Source organism: Heteronotia binoei, chromosome 10 (assembly GCF_032191835.1).
Source record: "Heteronotia binoei isolate CCM8104 ecotype False Entrance Well chromosome 10, APGP_CSIRO_Hbin_v1, whole genome shotgun sequence".
NCBI classification, from domain to species: Eukaryota; Metazoa; Chordata; class Lepidosauria; order Squamata; family Gekkonidae; genus Heteronotia; species Heteronotia binoei.
The window spans coordinates 83,620,874-83,640,717 of record NC_083232.1 but is presented as its reverse complement, the minus strand read 5'-3'; the positions used below and the strand labels follow the sequence as shown (position 1 = coordinate 83,640,717).

At 41.6% G+C, this 19,844-nt stretch overlaps 1 protein-coding gene across 6 annotated transcripts in view; it reads left to right on the top strand.

The window, feature by feature from the left end:
• Positions 1 to 19,844, top strand: part of GLI3 (GLI family zinc finger 3) — a 580,106-nt gene that overhangs the window by 470,841 nt on the left and 89,421 nt on the right. For all 6 annotated transcript variants that reach the window (XM_060247667.1, XM_060247672.1, XM_060247670.1 and 3 more), the window contains 2 exons: positions 11,750 to 11,955; positions 18,188 to 18,334. In XM_060247667.1, the coding sequence (XP_060103650.1) occupies positions 11,750 to 11,955; positions 18,188 to 18,334 (353 nt within the window). The remainder of the gene's footprint in view (positions 1 to 11,749; positions 11,956 to 18,187; positions 18,335 to 19,844) is intronic.

Here is a 19,844-nt window from a genome sequence, read left to right as displayed (position 1 = left end):
AGCTTCAGTCAATCTCCATTTCCGGTCTTCTTTTTTAACTGTGCCATAGGTTTCCATTTTGATTTTCTTTTGTTCATTTCCCAACGAGTCACTCTCCCATTTCAATTCCACAGACGTCACCAGGTTCTCTTTAGCACTCTGCTCATGTAGATTTGAGATTTCGCTAGCTTTCAGCACAAAAGCTCCCATTTGTTTCTTAATCAACTCTGTTAATGAACCAAGATCCTGCTTCAGAGAATTTAAACTGCTTAAAATATTTTTATTTATTTATTTATTTATTAATTACTTTAAATTTCTATCCCGCCCTCTCCACAAGCGGACTCTTTTTTTTGTAGAAGATTTCGCTTAGCAAAGCCATTTTTCTCTGTCAACAAACTCAGTCTATTAAGCCAAGTCGAAAAGTAGCTCAGAGTCCCAGATAGTCCGTCCTTCCCAATCTTCTCCAGCTGGAGTTTTGAGTGTTAGCATTTCAATTTCAATCGGATGACAAGGAGAAATCTCTTTAACAAATATCCAATTATTATCCGGATCGATTTAAGTATGCATATTCAAATTATTTCCAGTACTTAAAAATGTTCTTTAGCTTTTCAAGGCCTCATTCACAGGGAAATTGGAGATATCAACCTCTTTCCCTTCCTTTGAACTGCCCGCTTGTTGAAATGTAAAACGACCCATTAGCTAGTGGTATTGAAACTTAGAATTGTCACTTAGAATTATCATGCTTGAGGTAGAGAAACGATAGATCAAAAGCTTATTGAAAAGAAGAGAAGCAAGCGATCGGGCATTCACCTCTTTCTGCTGTAATGGCAATCACGACAGGGGGAGCTTCGGGGCGTACAGGGAAAATAGGAACAGCTGCCGCTGCGCGCCTGTCTTGCTGTAAAAGCCCCATGCTGAAAGGAGACCCCTTCAGGGTCTCTTTGGGGGTGTCACATCCGTGGCACCCCTCCACCCGCCTGATTCAGAGGGGCCGCAGGCAGGAGAACCCACGGACCCTGCTAAGCTCAAGGCGGCATAGCCCAGAAAAAAGGCATGCGGATCTAAAAAGCACGTATACACGTGCACATCTGCCTGCCATCCCTGTTCCACACACAGTCCATCCAGGGCTGGATTGAAGCCACCTCAGAAAGGCACCACTTACAAAGTGGTACCTAAATTCTGAAGTGCTTCCCTGGCCATCTGGACAACCAGAAAGTGCCTGGGGAGTGGCTGACAGGCATGCGAGCACACTGGATGCTCCTCCAGGGTGCATGTGGCCCATCCCTGTTCTGGGAGCATGCCGTGTGCCATCTGAAGGCTCCTGGCTGCTTCTTTTCTGCTTGATGCCCTCAGGGCTGTCTGTTTTTAGCCTATTAGTGGTCATTCTGAGTTTATGGTTGTGGTGTATAGGTAATAATGGGGGATATTATAGGAACCAGGAAGGCATGGAACAAATGGGATGGGGAAGAAAGCCACATTGGCTAAGAGGCAATCAGTATGCTCTGAGGAGGCTTGGAAGGGGAGAAGGTGGGCTTGAGTGATACAGAGGGCAGGGCATGAATCAAATTGACAGGAGTCTGGGATAGAGGGTAGAAAATGCTTTACTGTTTTGGATATGGATTGGGAGAAGAAGGATGTAGAAGTTCATAGTGAGGAAAGGAGAAAAGAGATCACCAGATGGCCTGTTTTCTGAGACCCCCTAAATCCTGGCACTGTGTATGTTAGAAGGGCGTTCTTGGAGGCTCTTGACTAGAATTCATGAGAAACTGAATGTTTTCATATCACCAGCACACTGATCTGAGTACCACAAAAATTTATTAGGGCACTATAACCAGCTAAATAAGCAAAGGGGCCCTCAAGTTTCATATATAGCTAAACCACAGGGGAAGGTGCATGAGGCTGATCAGAAGCCAGTGCCCCCTAGCCAGCTTAGTAACCGTGACCGCTATTGCTCTGTCCTGGGATTTGAGTCAGGCTCATAAACCTAATGAAAATGGTTCCCTAAACCCTTAATTGTATAAATAATAACAGTTGAAATTTGTTTTATTTGCCTCCTGGTTTTTCAGCTTTTTTTAGCCACATGCTGAAGTCATGTTTGCAAGTTTCCACCCCCCTGAAAACATGAAGGGTAGAAAGATGTTTTTAGAGGAAAGCTGGGATCCGAATAACTTCATCACAAACCCCAAGAGTTGCGGAAGAGGGCTGAATGTTATATGCCCTTGCTGTATAGGCTGACAACACTTCAGTGATTCGGTTGCATGCATGTTGATCTTGATTGCAGATTTGTGTACATTATGCATGGCTCTAATAGGATTAGATACATAAATTGGCACTGTACTCTGGAAATCCTTTCTGCCCATTTAATGCCTGGCACTATACAGGTTGCTGGTTCTTGCCCTTAAGATCCCAAATGGCTTGGAGCCAAAGTATTTGAAAAACTGCTTCCTCCCATCCTGTCCAGTCCACCAGCTAAGTTCTTCACAAACTCTGCTCTGCCTCCAGTCATCTCTTGTGTGGTGACCAAAGACTGGGCTTTTTCAATGGTGATGCCTCACCTGTAGAATGCCTTTCACCTTGAGACTTGCATGGTACCTACCTTCCTCTGTTTCAGGCAGAAAGCCAAAAGATTTCTTTTTAGTCGGTCTTTTAATTAGAGCACTGCTTTTTAAACATCTTAATAGTCTTGTTTCTAGACTGGGGGTTATTTTATAAGACTCATTTAAAGCTCTTTTTATGCTGCAGAATTTTAAATCGTTAATTGTTACTAACTTTTGGGTGGGAGGGAAGGCAGCATGATACATCCTAATTTCATCAGATCTCAGAAGCTAAGCAGGGTCAGCCCTGGCTAGTACTTAGAAGGGAAACCATGACCAATTCCCCACTAGCCTTGTCCCAGTCTCAATGCTTCTCTTCTCCACAGGGCTTCCAACCAATTTCGCACAAGCTGCCTTGGAGCTGTGACTCACCCCGCCTCTTTCCTGCAGCAAGCAAGATCCTCTGAAAACTGGTTTCTGCTTGCTGCAGGAAAGCGGTGAGGCGAGCTAAAGCTTGTGCAAAATTGGACAGAAGCCCCACGGAGAAGAGGAGCATGAGACCAGGACAAGGCTAGTGGGAAATCAGTAAAGTAAGGAAGACTCAGCAGAGGAAGGTAATGGCAAACCACCTCTGCTCCTCATTTTCTTTGAAAGCCCCTTTCTGGGCTTGCCATAAGTCCTTTCTGAGTTGGCAGCACTTTATATGCACAGACATTTTTTGGATATTTTATCTTTTACTTTGTAAACAGCTTCTAGCAGGTTCTCTGGAGAGATGACTTTTCAGAAGAATGAATGGTACTGTGACTTTGGGCCAATTTGTTTATTTAGACTGGAGTAGTAAGCATTCTCCTGAACTATTTTGTTGAACAAAATTATTAACACATTTTGAAATGCTCAAGGTGAGTTTAGGCTGCAGGTGTGTTGTAGGTTTAGATACTACACTCAGGAATGAGGGGAAGATACACTTTGCAGGTAGCATGTCACAAAGAGGATTGGACTACATCTTCTCCCATGCCTTGCACATTGAAACTCCTGATCTTCTACCTATGGCCTGTATGAATAGTAAAAGCTTCCACTCTGTTCTGGTACAAACTGGCCCTTTGATCTAAAGTGGTTGTTTCTTCCCTAGTTTCTCATCCTCCTCTAGACAAAACCTACATCCCATTACCTCAGGATATATATTGATCCCATGAAGTCCTTTGAGAGCTAATATAGTATGGTATCCAACACCTGACAAGCTTCACAGTTCAAGTCACCACAGATTCTCTAGTGGCCTTAGGCAAGACACTGTTTCTCAGACTTCAGACTCCTCCCTCCACCTGCTCTTTAGGGTAATAACCTACATTAAAGAGGTTTTTTTGGAAAAAAAAAACAGTACGGTGATTATGTAGGTGGACATATTCTAGAGGAGGTGGTGATGAAGAAATGCTAAATTATGGGTTCCGTCAAAAGGCTCCATTCCACTTCTAGTAGAGCCTTTCCCCAAGCCAAGAAATATTCTTTTGATGCAAAAGGACTTTCACTGGTGAAATGTGCCTCTTCCATTGGAAGAAGGCTCTGCTGTTTGTGGAGTACAACTTTTGAATCTAAACTGTTATTATTTCTTCCCATTAATCCTTTTTTTCAAGCCACCTTTATAAGTCATGAGGCACTAGAACACATATAAATGTATCTGTAAATAAACCTATAAGTGGTTAAAACCATTTGGAGGATTTGGGTCCTATAATGTTCCTAGAAGAAGACAGTAAAGAAGTAATATGGAGAAATTAGGCTATGAAAAATCCCCACATAAGCAATTAATTGGGTGGTACACCAGAGCCTAAATTCTTTTATCATTTCTTCTCTAGGTTGCAAACTGTCCTCTTCTAGGAAAATCACAGAACCAAAATTTTCCAACTTGAAAAGCTTAAGCCCCTTGCTAGTCATCCCATTTGTCCTTTGTAAAGTCTGCCTGGCTTTTTCACCTGCTGGATCCAGATTATGCAAGCAGGAGAAATTATGCAAGTTGCATTGATATGCACATATATACTATTCTGTTAATTTGATTCTGCTCCCAATATTTAGTCAAAAGTTCAGCAATTTTTTTTTTGCATATGGCAGAATCCAAGAAGACGCTAGCAATCAAAAGATGAAAAGATTATCAAGTTTTAGCTATGGGACAGAAACAGGACACAGAAATGTGTTGCAGAAAACTAGATGATCAGCCCACCCAACTTTCTGTTTGAAGTATTTATTAATCCCAGCCTTTTCCAGTTGTGTGGGATGATTTTCTGAAAACTAAGATGTTTAGGGTCTTGAATCATGTGGCAAATAACCAAGTTGCACATTGGCAGATGTAGAAATTCTTTTTTAAAATAATAATAATAATAATAGGGTTTTTAAAACAATAATGCAAGAAGATCCTTGTTCTACTGGTTCAGGGGAGCTAAATTAGTAGATATTTAGGTACTATGCAGATATTTAGGCACTATGACTTAGAATCATAGAATCATAGAGTTGGAAGGGACCTCCAGGGTCATCTAGTCCAATCCCCTGCACAGTGCAGGAAACCCACAAATACCTACTCCAAATTCACAGGATCTTCATTAGTGTCAGATGTCCATCTAGCCTCTGTTTAAAAACCTCCAAGGAAGGAGAGCCCACCACCTCCTGAGAAAGCCTGTTCCACTGAGGAATCGCTCTAACGGTCAGGAAGTTCTTCCTAATGTTGAGCCGGAAAACTCTTTTGATTTAATTTCAACCCACTGCTTCTGGTCCTACCTTCTGGGGCCACAGAAAACAATTCCACACCATCCTCTAGATGACAGCCCTTTAAGTACTTGAAGATGGTGATCATATCACCTCTCAGCCGCCTCCTCTCCAGGCTAAACATGCCCAGCTCCTTCAACCTTTCCTCATAGGACTCGATCTCCAGACCCCTCACCATCTTCGTCGCCCTCCTCTGGACCCATTCCAGCTTGTCTACATCCTTCTTAAAATGTGGTGCCCAAAACTGAACACAATACTCCAGGTGAGGTCTTCCCAAAGCAGAGTAAAGTGATACTATCACATCACATGATCTGAACACTATACTTCTGTTGATACAGCCCAAAATTGCATTTGCCTTTTTGGTTCATAGTCACATGTTCATCATTTGAAAATGGAACTTTCATATTGCCTCATGGTGCATCAATTTTTAAAAAATTGAATCCATCCACGTCCTGAAGTTTTTATTCATTTGTTTTGTTGATTTAAATGTTAGTTTTAACTGACTATTCTTTGCATAGTTTTCAAGTTGTAAACCACTTTTTGAATTCTGATGTTGAAATATGGTGCCTTATCTGTCAGTGTTCCTTCACCTCCCCTTCTCCTCTTGCACCCTCTATGTCAGCTTTCCTCCCTACCCCTTTCTCTAGCAGTCATTTCTTACCCCCTTTCTCCTCTCACCCCTTGTATGTCTCTTAATCCAGCCCTTCTCAGACAGTGACCTCTTTCCCCCACCCCTTCTCAGTCTGCCCCTCTCTTTCTCTCCCCCAATAATATCCCTCTCTTCTTTCTCTCCCCCTCCCTCAGACAATCTCCCATTCTTTCTTTTTCTCTTTCCCAAAAGGTAATTCCCTATTTTTAAACTTTATCTCTGTCTCTTATCAGACAAGTTCCCTCCTCTGTCTTTCTGTTTCTCTCCCTCAGACAATCGTCTCTTGTTTCTGTTTTTCTCCCCCCTAAACCAATCCTCCTTTGTTCCCTTTTTCTCCCCCTCCCTCAAACAATCCCCCTTGTTTCTCTTTCACCCTACCAAGCCAATTTCCCACCCTTATTTTTCCCTACCAGTGCCTGTGGAAGGCCCACAAGACTTGCTGGGGTGGGGGGTGAGAAGGAAATGCCATCTCTTCCTGCCCCCAATCGTGACTCCAGGCCCCACCACCCTCCTACAGTGACAGTGTCAGTATCTCAGAGCCACTATGAGCCCAGATTGGCTCCTGGTGTCTTCCACCGCCATGGCTGGCCTCAGACTCTTTTGGAGTCCTCTGCCATGCAGCTGGGCTTGTAGTGGCTCCCAGAGTGCTCCATCATGGTAGGCAGGCAAGGAGTGGCTCCCAAAGTGCTTCACCAGCACAGCTAGGCCTGTAGCCTCTGCTGGCATCTGCTGCAGCAGCAGCCCAGCCCATAGCTGCTCCTGGCATCCCGACATGGCTTCTGGTCTGGAGTTCCCATCTGCAGTGGCCACCTCCACCACCAGCTCAGTGGTAAGTGAGCTCACTTACCTGCGCATGTGTAGACAACTCTTTTTTTAATGTGGGGAAATTTATCCCCTGGTGTATTTTTAAAATTTTTTTGCATTTTTCTGCAATGCTGGGAGCACCTCAAGTGTGCAAAAAAACCTTTTTACCCTCCATGTGCCCCCTATCTGCAGAAATAATTATCTGCACATAGGGGACACCATTGGGAATTAGATATATAGATGTGTGCCTGAAAATTTGATTCCTGTTCAGTTGCCAATATGGATATGTCCTGTGGATGCTTAATGACTATGACCTGATACAATAGATGTCAGTGCTTGGTTCAGTTTGAGGGCAGTAGTTTGACCCCAAAGACCAATGTATCACATCACTGTCAATATGCTTTAATGTTTACATAGCCTCAGTGATACTCAAGGTTTCGTTCTGACTATAAAATCATTGATGGAATGAGTGCAAACAGAAAATGGGAAATAGATTGGTTATAAGCTCCCTTTTGGCTGTTTCTCAGCCAAGGAAGATTGTAAGCCACTCTGAGACGCTGAGATTCAGAAAGGGCGGAGTATAAATCCAATATCATCATCATCATCATTTCTCAACCATTTAATTTGTAAATAAATATTTTTTCACAAACACAGCATAAAGACCCAAGAGCTTCCAAGAAAGTAGACCATACAGAAAGCTCCCTAGGAGCTTGTAATGACTTTAAAACATGGAAGATAAACCAGTATCAGTGATTCATCGTCATTCTCTAGACAGAAGCGTCTTTGCCTGGTTACCTGGAGGTGATTCCTATTCACCTCAAGCAACCGAGTGATTGGCTGCTTATAAGCCAGAATTATTAACTAATATTATTTTAACTTTTCTCTGCTCCATATATTATTGTGTTGTAAACCTTGTATTGTAAAAAAAAATATTAAAGGTTATAACAACAAAGCTGTTTGCTGCCATCTGTGGTTCCCTTTGCTACCTGTGACTTTACTGTGTCTGCGCTAAATTAATAGAAGAAAACAGGGCCAAAAATCATTTAGTTGAGGTCACTCTGCTGGGCCACTGCACATTCATGACAGGCCTAATTAATGCCTTTGCCAAAGAATGAGCAGGTTGGCTGGGCAGGCAGTCGCAGTCTTTCCTAATGAGAACAGTTTCCTTGCGCAGCTTTGCTGTGTTGATGGCTGCAAATATTGTTGTCATCTCAACGTATCAGGTTGTTGAAGTGTGGTGACAAAGGGCCTTTGCCAGGTTGGTTATTTCCTTTTTATATTAACACAAGGCTTGAAATGTTCCTCAGAACTCCTTTGCTAACAACACCTGGCCTCTTTCTTATTTTCTTACAGTTTCACTTACAGTTTGGTGTTCAGAAGTAAGGGTTCTTCTCACTTGACAATAGTGGTGTGGTTAATTAACGGATTCTTGACCTATCTTCACAGTGCTTTGTTTTGCCACACTGAAAAGCAAACTCTTGGAGGATCTTTGATCCACGGCCCATTCAAGTAAAGCATCTGCCAAGTCTGCCTCATGATGCATAGCAAACTTGGGATCCACTGGATGTAATTTGTTTCTAGTAGAACTGGAGCAGTTATAACAAGGTTGAGTAGAAAGTCAGAGAGGTGAAATATTTCATATACTGTCCATCCCAATTGCATTGTACTCTTTGCACACAATTGTTCTTTTAACTGCCAGAGTACATACATTGGTCCGGGTACCTGGGACCTGAGGCTGGAACCTGGTCTTGATGAATGCGCTTAGAACTGTCTTGTGACATGGAACAGAGGTCTGCAGTGTGAACCTCTATATTAGAGGTATGAATCCCCTGCATTAGTTAGGCCTGTAAACATGCACATTTGCCTGTTCTTGGTCAGCAAAACAAGTATCACCTGCTTGCTTCCCTTCAGGCTGCAGCTTCTGCCTGCAGTCCCTGACCATAGACAGTCCTCTGACCATAGACCCTGACAGTCCTCTGCCATAGCAAATTTTAAAGTACACATTTTCCATACGTATTGTCCCAGAATTAGGGATGCCAGTCTCCAGGTGAAACCTGAGGATTCTCCGGAATTACATCTCAACTCCAGATTACAGCGGTTAGCTCCATGGAGAAAAGGGGTGCTTTGGAGGGTGGAGTCTGTCGTACCCCACTGAAGTCTTCCCCAGGCTCCATCCCCATATCTCCAGGTAGGGTTGCCACATCCAACCTGTATCTGGCAACCCTACCTCCCCATCTCCCACCAGTGGCCAGGGGGAGCTCTGGCAACCCTATCCCAGGTTCAGTCTTATTTAGATGCAAGAGACAGTCAGGGGCTGGGTGGTTGGGAGCAGCCACCCTTGATTGACCTCCCCCACAGCTACTGCCCCCCTGTCCACAAGCCAAAGCAGCTCAGTCGTGTGTGTGCGTGTGTGCGCTGGCTGAGCTAAGACACATGGGGCTTGCACAAAGGCATGTGTGATAGGATTAGAGTCTTAGATCAAGGCCTCTGGAGGGATTGCACAGGCAATCTCTCCTTCTCTCTCCACTCACCTAGCACATCCCACCTTGTCTATCTGCCATCTTCTTCAGTCATCCTTGGTTCCTTGCCTGTACTTGAAGCATGTATTGCTCTTATCCAAGAAAAGAGAGAGGGTTCTGCACTGCACAGAGCCTGACTGGTAGGGATGGGCTTTGATGAGGCCATGCTGTGTAGGGAAGAAGGCAAGCTTTCATATGGAGAGGGAATTCCTTGCCACAAACACATGTAAAAAGGACTGGAGAACCAGCTGGCAGGGCAGGGAATGTAGAGCTAGGCCATATTGGTAGGAAAAGAGTTAGGCTGCATTGGTAGGCTAGAGAGAACTTGTACAGGGTGGTGATACTATGGGTCTCTAAATCTGCCTGTGCTGAAACTTGAAGCTGTCCACCACCAAACGACCTTGCTATGCCTTTCTGCAACTTTTGTGTGCAAAGAGAGGTAAGAGGTGTGATGCTCTTGCTCTCTGTGCATGTGCCGTAGCCTTTCCAAAAAGCAACAGACAAATAAATAAACTGATAAGTCTGTAAATACGTCACGATCTACTTGTTGGTCTTGGCCTATGGATTAAAGAGCAAGGCAAAAGGGGGCATAGTTGTTGGTGCTAGGAAGAAGATTGAAAACTTACTATCCCCACCCCCAAGTAGATGAACTAGTGCTGAGAAGCATGTCTGCCTATATGGGAGGAACATGTATTTTTTAAAATGTATCTTGCTCCTCATGTGGTTGAGCCCTAGGTGTAAGTGGTCTGTAGTTCTCTCAGTTATAGGTATTATCTTAGTTTATAAACAGAGCAGCTATGACTTGGTGGCTAGGAGAATAAGCTGCAAGTTGGAGAGTTTTCAGCTCAAGTCTTGCCTCTGCCATAGCCTCACTTAGGTGGCATTTGCTGACAGTCCCTCCTCCTTTTCCTCCCTCCCTCCTTATGTGCATTATGTGGGTAATAACAGTGGCCTACACTACAAGGCTATAGTAAGGATCAGGGCTTTTTTTTGAGCAGGAATGCACAGGAACGCAGTTCCAGCTGGCTTGGTAGCAAAAGGTGTGGCCTAATATGCAAATAAGGTCCTGCTGGCCTTTTTCTACAAAAAACCGTATGTGAAACAATGGTGATGTCAGGGGTGTGCGGCCTATTATGCAGATGAGTTCCTGCTGGGCTTTTTCTACAGAGAAAGCCCTGGTAAGGATTAAAAAAAGATGTTCTTGAAAAAGCGCTTTAAAACATTGAAAGCACTGTATTAATGCTAAGCAGCTAATAGTAAAGTGGTTGGTTTCTGTGAAGATAGTGAAAGCAACACAACCAGGCCATTCCAGATGAGGGGGAACTGTATATACTTGGGGGTGTAAATCATCTGAAGGGTGGGATACATGAGGACTGGATCGATTCCAGAAGGGGCAGAATGTTGTGAACAGGCAGTGAAAGGAAAAAGGAGAGAGGGGAAGGCAGCCTGCTCAGTGACTTGAGAGCTTCGAAAAGACATGGGGAGATGCGCTTAGTGCTTGTGGCCCTTTCTTACATGCCCAGGGAAATGCTGTTTGCCACTTTTGGGTCAGGCACCAACTTTTCTCCAGACCAGTTTTGCCAGGGATCTTGGAGGGGTTTCCCCCCTCCCCCAATCTTCAGGACATTGTGCAGGTGTCACTGGAGTTGGTGTGTGTGTGTGTGTGTGTGGGGCGGTATTTGTCAGTTTCCTGCATTGTGCAAGGGGTTGGTCTATATGACCCTGGGCAATGCTCTGGAAGCATGGAGTATGAAGGGAAAGTGAGGTTTTTGCTGACAGAGGAGGAGGAGTTGTTTTATACCACTCATCCCATCTTCCAATTTCTCACCCAGGCCCTTAAGTGGCATATAGAAAACAGAAATCAAACCTATCATTAAGAAGTTGGCAGATAGCCACAAGGAACAAGGATCTCATTGAATGCATGCCTGAGGTCTGCGTGTCTTATGCATGTATCATAAATATGCCTATATAAAGCAAGTTGCCTTGTCTGCTGTTTTATGTCCTGCCTTAGTCAGGAGAAAGGCAGGCTTATAAATAATTTTAATTAATTAATTATTATGTTCTAATTTTTTAACTTGTGGTTTGGGGAAATTCAGCAATAATGTTTTTCATACTTTCAGGGTTGAAGTGGAGTAAAGCACTGCTATAGGCTGTTTTGAATTTAACTTGTTGCCTTTGTGCAGAGTCTTAACATGTGTTACATTTTTACTTAAAAACACACACACACACATGCCTCATTACTGCACAGAACCATTAAATCTGTTCACTTTGTAATTTGTTGCAAATGTTGTTCCCAGCTTTGACTTTAAATGTTTTCGTATTTAGAGTTTCATATTCAGAGTTGGCATGGCCCGCTAAGACTGAGATCTCAGAAGACCCCCATTCCGATCAGAAGCTATTGTCAGTCTGCCTCATCTGCGCTAATGGAGCAGTAACCCTATGCTATTATGTAGGGCTATTGTAATTGGATAGATAGCAAAATACATTTTTTGTGTTTTGTTCTCTTTATAATTTAGGCCTTCCGCTCTATCCAGTAGCCCAACGTACTCGGACTTGCCCTTCATCAGAATTTCCCCACATAGGAACCCCGCTGCGGCATCAGAGTCTCCCTTCAGCCCACCTCACCCATATATCAACCCTTACATGGACTACATTCGATCCCTGCATAGCAGCCCATCTCTGTCTATGATCTCAGCAGCTCGTGGACTCAGCCCTACGGATGGTGAGTTTCAGACTGGCTTCCTGTTTGCTGTCATTTTTGGCAACCGTCACATTAATCTTGTCATAGTATCTCTTCACCTCCTTCCAGTCAGCTGCCGCTGATTTGTCACACATTTATTATATCATAAATGTTTCAATACTTCATCAGCCTGTAGCTGGTAATTTGTACATTTCATTGAAACATCAACCAAAGGTACCATCTCGTTCAAAAAGAAAAGTTAAAAGTTGAAGAATATTTATTGCTTTCAACATCTTCCTTTTGTGGATCAGAACATAATGGATAAATTTAATCCCATTTACAGCAGTGTAGATTAGAAATCCCTGAATTTGGTGACGCTAAAGTGGGAATAGCAATTTATGGCATGCTGTCAAGGTCTCCTTTTTTAATTGAGAGAGGCTTGGGTTTTTTTTAAACATTCCCTGCATAGCACCCTGAAAATCTGGGACACTGTGTCTCTGTTTGACTGCATTTGAAGAGATGCAAGGTTTGACACTCCCAGGTATGTTTGGAAAATGATTTAAGCAGAGGGATTTCTTTGGATTCAAATTTAAGAAATATGAGTTGGATACACCAGTGCCCATCTTCTAAATGAGGGATTTTCCACTGGAACAAGATTCCCATTAGACAAAGAAGCCATTTCACTAGAGGAAGACTCACTCCATTAGAAGGATTCCTTTATGCAGTAAGATTCTTCATAGCAGAAGAGAACCATTGGATCTCCCCCTTGAATTTTGCTCCTTTAAGATTGCAAAAAGCCAGAATCCTGCTAAAGTTAGGCATGACTAAGCCCAGTAGATACCAATTAGACAAAGTCATGACTACCTTGTTCCATTGGTTTAAAGCCACAGTGCTTTCTGCTCCGTTTTATGTATCTGAATCCCAGTGCTGGATATGAACTTGCAAACCCAACCTTATGATTTGTTATAGACATATGCAAAACAATGGAAAAGGCAACATGAGTGCGTGCAAGAAAGATTTATTCAACCTGATAAGCAAATTTTCAACATATATAGCTTATTGTCAATCAGAGCTTGTATCAGGGTATCCAAAATCTACAGTACTGAATATGTTTTGATAAAATACGCTACCTATACTTCCACTAGGAGCCATTTTTAAAAATAATTCTGCTGTTCCAAGCATTCCACTTCTTGATTGAGGCTCTACACATGTGCATAGAAACACTCTAATGATTCATGATCTGGACATTTATTGAACTGTTCAAAACTTCACCTAACGTGCATACTGAAAATGTTAACTCAGTTTTTTTTCAGGGTCTTAGTATTTGAATCTGCCTGTTAACATAATAACTTCAAACAACTAAACATATACGGTTCTCACAGAGGGAAAAAAAGGAACATTGGTTTGAGTAGCAATTTTATACAGATGAGCAACAAAAAGGATGAGGCCCTGTTAACTATACTCTAATGAAAAAGCAGTTTGAGTGTTCAGAATTGTAATTGCTGCTAAATTGAGCTATAATGGGTCAAATTAGCTGACTAATACTTATGGAAGACAATTAAAATACTGTTTTAATTAAAGGCAAAGCCCTTCCCGCCATACAGGAAAATAAAAGATTTACAAAACAGAGACAATCTGCCTTTAGCTGAGTTTGAAAAATGAGCTGTACTCTCTGCTCAAATGGATAATACCGTAACTAATTAATCCTCACATATAAGAATATATACCTTTACAGATAATCCATTACTTATCGGTGCTTGTTCTTATGAGTATAAATTTTAATGACCTGTTGTCAATCAGAGCTTATATTACACATGCAAGGCATTTGTAGCAGTGATAAAGAAAGTTCAGCAATAATCTAAAACATTTATTAATACCCCAGATGCTACACTGAGAAATTTTAGGTAATTGTTCTAAAAGCATTTTTGGATATCACTTGCAGTAATTACGGGTATTATATAGTGGTTCTTTAGAAAGGGGTCACCTGGGCTGGTTTCTTCATCTCATGTAAACATAAATACATATACATTCTAGGTAAGTATAACATTATGTTAGATTCAAGTGGGTAGCCATGTTGAATGGAACAAAGTTTGAGCCCAAAGGCACTTTTAAGACCAGCACATTTTTATTCAAGGTATAAGCTTTTACTCAAATATAGACATTATGTTTCTTCTTTGTACAAGGGGCACAACTGGGATTACAAATGCAAAATGTTCTAAATCATCTTTTGTATATTAAAATAATTAAATTTAAGGAATTACATATATGTTGAACTCCTTTTCATTGATTATTTGGTTCTAATAATAATAATAATAATAATAATAATAATAATAATAATAATAATTTTTTATTTATATCCCGCCCTCCCTGCCGAGGCAGGCTCAGGATATTCTAGGATATTTGCTATAGCCCTTGCCACCAAGATTTTCTCTGTAGGCAGAAGGTTATCTTTTATAGAAAAATTAACTTCCCTAAGATTTTTCAGTGTAAGCAAAATTGTTCAGTGGGCCACAGAATACCCCAGGTCACTTGCAGACCTCAAAGTTTAAGTTTCTGGCTGAATTGTCACAGAGAGCCAGTTTGGTGTAGTGGTTAAGTGCGTGGACTCTTATCTGGGAGAACCGTGTTTGATTCCCCATTACTCCACTTGCACCTGCTTGGAATGGCCTTGGGTCAGCCATATCTCTGGCAGAGGTTGCCCTTGAAAGGGCAGCTGCTGTGAGAGTCCTCTCAGCCCCACCCACCTCACAGGGTGTCTGTTGTGGGGGAGGAAGATAAAGGAGATTGTGAGCCGTTCTGAGACTCTAGAGTGGAGGGCGGAATATAAATCCAGTGTCGTTGTCTTCTTCCTTCTTCTTCTTGCTGGGTAAAATTCCAGGTATAGGAGGCATCAGCATGTCCCTAAAGCTGCTCTTCATATAATTGTTGTGATTTTAGTAATAGTAGACGTTCCAAAAAGGATAGTCATGTAGCAAATAGCTGCTTTGGCCATATTTGGAATTACCAGCAAAAATATATAGGGCTTCCTCTTTTTAATACAAACATGATTTCTAAAAGGAAGTTTTTCAGGAGATGTGGGTTCAACCTCATAAAGTGTGTGCATCTTCTATCTCATGCAAGTTCTCCTTCACCGATAAAATGGCAGCACAAGCAGCATAAGTGTAAGGCACTTGCACATCCACTTCTGATTATGGCAGAAGCTGGATTTGTACTTCAAGATGTAATATCTTAACATTTCAACCAAGATAATTCCAGTCATGGTCTCAAAACATCTGAGCCAAGTCAGGAAGCTGAATGCAAGCTTGCTTAGATCCTCACAGCTATGTTCTTGTTAACAATTCTGAAACACCCTATTGCCATTCTTGTGTCATAGAAAAGAGAACTGACCGCCAGATCATGCATTGCAGAGTACACAGGTAGGGTCTTGGGTCCCCACCTTGAGAGATAGTCAGACGTGAGTTCCCACTCATGCAGTGGCCATGGAGAGAGAAGCAGCTTCAGCTTACCTACCCTCCCATCTCATATTCCCAACCTGCAATAGCCCAGAGTAGTTAATGGGGTTACTCTTTAACAGTGTTCCCTCTAAACTGAGTTAGTGTGAGCTAGCTCACAGATTTTAGTCTCCAGCTCACACATTTTTCTCTTAGCTCAGGAAGGATGACCCTAGAAGCACACTAATTTATGCCGTAGCTCGCAACCTCAATGCCAGTAGCTCACAAAGTAGAAATTTTGCTCACAAGACTCTGCAGCTTAGAGGGAACATTGCTCTTTAGCCTAGGGAAATAGTGGAAGGGGAGATGTTGACCATGGACTTGATCAGAACTGGGCATCACGTGCAAGAGAATCCAGGAGAACCCTCAACTTGTATCTTGCTGTGATTGATAAAGTAGCCACACAGGCTCTGCCTCTGGAATAATGTTGTAGTTTCTGTTTGCATATTTAAAAGCAAAATAAAACAACTATGGAGGAAAATGTTTGAGGCTAACAGCTGAGAAATCTCAGAAATCTGAATTTTGTGCTAGATGATGATAGTCTCCATTTCTTTACAAAAGGGAGGGAACCTTACATTGACTAATCTACTGAGAAACTGTGGAATGTCTGGGAATTTTGGAGAGGCTTTTCCTCAGTGCATACAGAAAGCTGGTTGGGCCAGTTTATAGTCCACATGAACCAGGAATAGGCCCTACAATGCACTGAATATTCGCTAGTCTGGCAGGGGAAGATTGATTGTAATGGGCTTCCTTTGTTTTAGAGAAGGTTGTCAATCATTACTGATCCTTTCATTAAGAAACTCCTATGAACTTACAAGGAGACCCAGAGTTACAAAAAGCACAGGGGAAAAAACCCATCAGATCTTCCTGTAGCAATTCCACTGTGTGTACATCGCACAGTGAAACTAGATTGGCTCCTTACCAAGCAACTCTTATTTAGCTCCATTCTTTTGGTTAGGAAGAAATGTAAAGGGCTTTCCTCTTTTCACAAGCTAACACATCTTTCAGGGACAAGAATGCTAGTCGTGTAATTTATCTTTATATGCTCACTTCATGCCCTTGCAAGTTCTACAGACTTTCCTTTTAAAGTTTGCAGCCAGTGTTATTGTTAGTTAACCCAGACACTTATGTCAGAAAGCTCAGGAAGTATTTTAAGCGTGTCTGGAAAGATACCATAGTTGTCTCATACTGTAAAACTTTAAAATCAATGATTTCCTGTAAGAAATTTGGCCCCAGTGTTTTTCTTTCCCTTTTTATGGATGGTAAAAATGGTATGAGGAGGACTTATACTGTAAAGCCTGCCACAAAGTTTAAAAAAAAAACCCCAAACACATTGAACTTCCTTAGTTAAATTTTCATTCCTGGAAAGTATAAAGTTCTTTTGTTTCCTTGCCAGTCTTGATGAATGGATTGTGAATATTTAAAACTTTTTTCTGGTGCGTGTTGTATCATCTCACAAGGATAGGCTGGGATCAGAAGAAAGATGCAGTGTGGGAAGATATGCAGCCAGAATGTGGCTTGTTCTGTCTGCTGGAGATTCCCGCCTTCCCTTGGTTTATAGAGACAATCTTCTTTCAGAACCTAACTAGGGGTTTGTCTCATTGTCCTCCTGCTCTGAAACCTTTAGTCATGTAGTTCCCTTACATGCAGTGCTTGAATTGGCATCCTTCTTTGCACTGTCAGTAGACCACTTAGTTTTGTTGACAGATTCACGTTGCTAGCCGTGTTGGTCCTGAAGCAAGAGAATAGAAGCTTGAGTCCAGTGGCACCTTTAAAACTAAGGAAGTTTAATTCTGGGTAGAAGCCTTTGTCTGAAGAAGTGTGCACATACACAAAAACTTCTACCCAGAATTAAACTTCCTTAGTTTTAAAGGTGCCACTGGACTCAGACTTTTTTCTTTACCTTATTTTGCAGTTAAACTCTTAAAGAGCTATCCGGTAGCTGAGTTGCTCAAGTCCCTGAAAGTCAGTGGGGTTAGAAAGGTGAAACACATTTTAGGATTGCTGTGCCAAGTTAGTTTGCTGAAGCATATTTGTTTTGCCAATCCATTCCATGGGAGCTCTCTTAGAAATAAAGATAACCTTTGAAATCTCAGTGCACTTATTTTACTATTTATAACTAATCTTTATTTATTTATAGATTTTTTATCCTGCGTTTCTCCGTGAAGGCTCACAGAAGAATACTGAACAATTAACTGATTTAAACAAATAACACAATTGAACAAGGTTGCCCCAGGCTGTGACCCATGAGCCCTTCTGTTCACCCAAGGGCTTGAACCTTATTATTATTATTATTATTATTATTATTATTATTATTATTATTATTATTATTATTATTATTATTATTATTATTATTATTATTTATTACTTTACATTTATATCCCGCCCTCTCCACAAGCGGACTCAGGGCGGCTTACAACATCATAAAAACAATCAATTCCATAAAACATATAAAACCATAGTTCACTTATCAATTTAAAACGATTTGCGCTGTCTCAGTCCAGTCTGGCGATATTGGGTTCTGACTATGATCGCCAGCTTCTGGCTTCACCTAGGTTTTAAGTACTTGCAAGGAAGATGGGGGGAGCGTAGCACAAATGGAGCTCAGCTGCTGCTAGCAAGATCTTTTCCAATTAAACCACATCCACAGCTTGCATTTTATGTGTGTGAGAGGGAGTATTTAAACCTCTAGTGCAATAGGCAGTGGGAGGAAGAAATGAAACAAACTTTGTGTCCTGTTTCCCATATGTCATTTAATAACGTGCATTATGTCCTGTTTTTAGCGCCACATGCTGGTGTTAGTCCAGCTGAATATTATCATCAGATGGCTCTACTGGCAGGTCAACGCAGTCCATATGCAGACATAATTCCTTCAGCAGCCACTGTGGGAGCTGGTGCTCTTCATATGGAATATCTCCATGCCATGGATAGTAAGTAGTAAACTTATAATGAGAAATTCTGAACTTGCTGAAAGAACATGTTGGTATATGAAATGCAGGAACACAATGGGACTGTCTTTGGTGGGGACCACTAATGTTGTCCAGAGACTTGAAACATTAAGCCCCTTGATAAATTACATTTGATATGTCACCTCTACACAGCTGCATTAAGATTATTATTACAGTATTGTTATTGGTATACATGGCACTTTACAGAGTGTGTACGTCAAATAGGGAACTATAGGCAATCTTGGCTGATTGAAGAGTATTTTCAACTTGATTTTGCTGTATTCACATCTTATGTGTTCGGATGTTCACTTGAAATATCTTAGATGTACTCCAAAAAGATAATATGGGAAGTAGACCTTAGACATTGGGTTGAATCAATCTTGCCTTGCTGTTACTGGAAGGGGAAAGAGGGGTCACCTTCAAAAAGTCTACGCTGGGGATCATGGTACAAAAACCATGTAGGAAAAAGGCTTAAGTAGAGATTAATAAATTTAGTTGAGAGAGAAATCGGGTGATATTTGGTGAAAAAACTTGCTGGATCCAATCCATTGCTTGGCCTGTCATTGTAATTAAGGGGAAGTAGTGATCAATCAAATCTCATGTCATGAACTAGCAAATACATTACATTACATTTTACATTACATTACATTACAAATAGCAAACTAAAGAATGCCAGGCTAACCAGTTGTCCAGCTTTAGAAATGATGGGTTTTAATAATTGTGGAATTCCAATAACCACAAACCAGAAATGGGGTTGTTCACTGATTCATTTCCATTGATGGCTGTTGGATGTCTAGCTTGTTCTGCAGCCTGATCTATTTGGCTTTTGTACATGCCTCTAGATAACCAAAACCACTGTGGCACACGCTAAGTAGACTGAGTCCTTTCTGCCTTCTGAGTGTATCCCCAGGGATGGCCGGAAGGTCCCATATCATACAACGCAGACTGCAGAAGATATAAAGTACTAGAACACTTTTTTTCATATGTCAGTGATGTTACTGGTGGATGCCAGGACCTTTGAGGGTTTACACTGGCTTAGTAACATATGTAGTAGGATTGCAGAATTTATTGAGACTTTCTGAATTCTACAACACAAAGCTGGGGGTTTCTGGAAGATATGTGATCTGTTCACCCATACGTACATGCCTCCCCAACTTTTTCAGAATAGACAGAGAATAATTTGTATTCACACTACCATATGTAGATCAAGATCAGAAACCACAACATTCAAAAACCAGTAGGGGACATTTTAACCTTCCAGAACATTCAGTTATGGAGCTAAAAGTAGCAGTTATCTTACAAAGGAATTTCAAAGGTAGATTAGAAAGACAGACTGCTGAATTTCAATTGATAACAAAACATCTGGATTGAATCAAAATCTAAGTTTCCTTTCTCATTACCAATGCTGATTTCTCCATGCCTACCTGTCTGCATATCATGCCTAATCCAATCACAATTTCTGTTGTCATTTGCCGGCTAATATCATTTGGCA